Genomic DNA, 3,270 nt, shown 5'->3' with positions numbered 1-3,270 from the left:
AAGATAAACACGTCAAACGGAGTCGAAGTCAAGGACACAGCCCGTAGCGCAACAAGGAAGCTGCCGCTTACTTTGCAGTTTCAGTGTAAGGTAACATTCAAGCAGCAAGAATTGGAACTTACATGTTTCGTCACACCTGTCCGGGATTTGAACGTGCTGGGACTGGATTGGATCACTGCTCTTGGTCTCGAAAACATGTCCATCAACGCAATCTGCAACCATGTGAAAGCAGAACCATTGGGAAGTGAAGTTACAAATACAAATAAGAACATTTTACTTCTAAAGCAATCTTTTCCAGATGTATTCGAAGAAAAACTGGGCCTGTGCAAGCACGCGAAAGCGCATTTGGTGGTTGAGCCTGGGCGTTCTCCAATTTTTCGTCCAAAACGACCAGTGGCTTACGCTATTCAGCATCTTGTCGAAGAGGAGTTACAAAGACTACAAGATATCAATGTAATATCGCCAGTATCCCACTCTGAGTGGGCTGCACCAATAGTGGTCACGAAAAAGTCAAATGGCAGCATACGTATTTGTGCCGACTTTTCAACCGGACTAAACGCTGCCCTCGAAGCATACCAATACCCTCTTCCTCTGCCAGAAGACATATTTTCAAAGCTCGCAAATGCCAAGTTTTTTAGTCACATTGATCTGTCGGATGCCTTTCTTCAAATCGAAGTAGATGACAAGTCAAAGGAGTTACTTACGATAAACACGCATTTGGGCCTATTTCGATATAATCGAATGATATTCGGTATTAAAACCTTCCCAGCCATTTTCCAACAGGTAATGGATAAAATGCTCTCTGGTCTGGACTGTGCAGCAGCATATATAGATGACATTTTTGTTTCGGGAAGAAACGAACTTGAGCATGATCGTAATTTACGCGAGGTTTTGCGAAGAATCCAAGATTATGGATTCAAAATCAAATTCGCAAAATGTAAATTTGCGGTGACCGAAGTTAAATACTTAGGCTACATTATAAGTCCGGACGGACTTCGACCATACCCGGAGCGCGTTTCAGCCATCAAAGATATGCCAGAACCAACCAACGTTACCGAATTGCGATCATTTCTGGGTGCAATTAATTTCTACGGCAAATTTATAAATAAAATGCGCCAGCTTAGAGGCCCATTAGACGAACTTTTAAAGGCTAATGTAAAGTGGCAATGGACGTCTATTCAGCGAAACTGCTTTAACAGCCTCAAGGACATTCTCAGCTCAAATTTGCTATTAACGCACTACGACCCAAATAAAGAAATCATCGTAGCTGCAGACGCATCCAACTACGGTCTTGGTGCATGTATTCTCCATGAAGGCCCTGATGGTTCGATAAAGGCAGTCTGTCACGCATCACGATCTCTTACACCTGCGGAAAAGGGGTACAGCCAAATTGAAAAAGAAGGGCTCGCTCTGGTATTCGCAGTCACCAAATTCCACAAGATGATATTCGGTAGAAGGTTCAAACTGCACACGGATCATAAGCCGTTACTCACGATTTTTGGCAAAAAGACGGGTATTTCGGCACATCAGGCTAACCGTCTACAAAGATGGGCGCTGCAGTTATTAGCATACGATTTCGAGATAAGCTTTATCTCAACGAATAGTTTCGGTTATGCTGACGTTCTTTCACGCCTGATCAATAAAAGCAACAAAGCGTCGGAAGACTACGTCATCGCCTCGGTAAAGTTTGAAGGCGAGATCAAGAAAATTCTATCAGATGCAATAGACAAGCTACCAGTAACGCACAGCATGATAAAATATGAAACAGAGAAAGATAAAACTCTCAAGCAATTATTAGATTACATTGAACATGGCTGGGCAGACAATGCAGATATCGGAGTAGAATTAAAACAATTCCGGTTGCGAAGCGACAACCTTAGCATCATTGATGGGTGTATTATGTTGGGACAGCGTGTGGTAATACCGGCAATATTACGTAAACGGATTCTCAAGCAAATTCACAAGGGACATCCGGGAATGGAGCGGACCAAAGCAATTGCAAGAAGTTATGTATATTGGCCACACATAGACTCAGAAATAGAAGAGTTAGTGCGAAACTGCAGTAACTGTGCATCCGCAGCAAAGATGCCAAATAAAACGACACTTCGCCCATGGCCGAAACCCTCATGTGCCTGGGAACGGCTACACATCGACTACGCGGGACCGATCGAAAATGAATATTTCTTAGTTCTCGTAGACGCGTATTCAAAATGGCCAGAGATAGTTCCGACCAAATCCATAACAGCACAACAAACTATTGATATCTTGACCGAGATATTTGCCCGCTTTGGAACTCCGAGAACAATAGTGTCCGACAACGGCACGCAGTTTACTAGCGCGTTATTTCAACAGTTCCTAGAAGGGAATGGCATCGAACATCTGCGTTCGAGTCCGTACTACCCAATGTCGAACGGGCAAGCAGAGCGATTTGTTGACACCTTCAAGCGCGCTCTCACTAAATTGAACGGAGAGGGAACTACCCACAAAATCCTACAAACTTTCCTACAGTGCTACCGCTCAACACCCAACAAGAACAACGAAAACAACAGAACGCCAGCTGAAGTTTTATTAGGGAAAAATATACACACCAACTTAGATTTGATGAAACCAAAACCGGTTATTAATCGTCAACTCGACCAGCAGCAACAGAGTATGAAACGGCAATTCGACAGAGCGCATGGCGCGAAGGAAAAATTGTTCCAACCCAAAGACAAAGTATGTGCTAGCGTGTTCAAAGGCAAAAACAAATTCAAATGGATACCAGGCGAAGTAATTGAGCGGGTTGGAAATGTTATTTACAATGTTCTGCTTAGCGACGGAAAGCTCATAAGAGCACAAGCAAACCAGTTACGAAAGCGCACTCACACCACAGAGTCAGCGGCAGCTGCAGAAGAAAAAAATGCAAACAAGACGTTGATCGATGCGTTTGGTCTATATGACGGCACTCATGCTGAGACAGAAGCTCACAGAGAACTCGTTTCTGGTGAGACTCAATCCCAAGCATCGCCGAAGGAACCATCACCTACATTGAAGGAGCGTCTACAGCGTATACGCCGACCAGTGGAACGATTTGTTCCCACCTAACGCTCCAAACCAAAAAGGGGAGGTGTTGGCAACCCTAGACTATCGCAAAAGTCAAAACATGAAAAAACCGCATGACTCGCCATTCGAGTGACATCTGCTTACAGTATAAAATCACGAACTATTGTCTCTTAATTAATTCTCTAATATTAATGTTAATTTGTATATTATATTTGAAGTTTTAATAAA

The 3,270-nt window shown here is 43.3% G+C and overlaps 1 protein-coding gene across 1 annotated transcript in view; it reads left to right on the top strand.

The window, feature by feature from the left end:
• LOC118751181 (uncharacterized protein K02A2.6-like) overlaps positions 1–3,084 on the top strand; it is a 3,997-nt gene extending 913 nt beyond the window's left edge. Inside the window, exon 2 of the mRNA XM_036485952.1 lies at positions 299–3,084. Within this exon, the coding sequence (XP_036341845.1) occupies positions 299–3,084 (2,786 nt within the window). The remainder of the gene's footprint in view (positions 1–298) is intronic.
• The last annotated feature ends 186 nt before the right edge of the window (positions 3,085–3,270 follow it).

This window comes from Rhagoletis pomonella, unplaced genomic scaffold, assembly GCF_013731165.1.
Source record: "Rhagoletis pomonella isolate Grant_MI unplaced genomic scaffold, Rhpom_1.0 Rhpom_scaffold_00586, whole genome shotgun sequence".
In the NCBI taxonomy this organism is placed as follows: domain Eukaryota; kingdom Metazoa; phylum Arthropoda; class Insecta; order Diptera; family Tephritidae; genus Rhagoletis; species Rhagoletis pomonella.
Note: the sequence above shows the minus strand (reverse complement) of the source record. Positions and strands in the feature narration are given on the sequence as shown.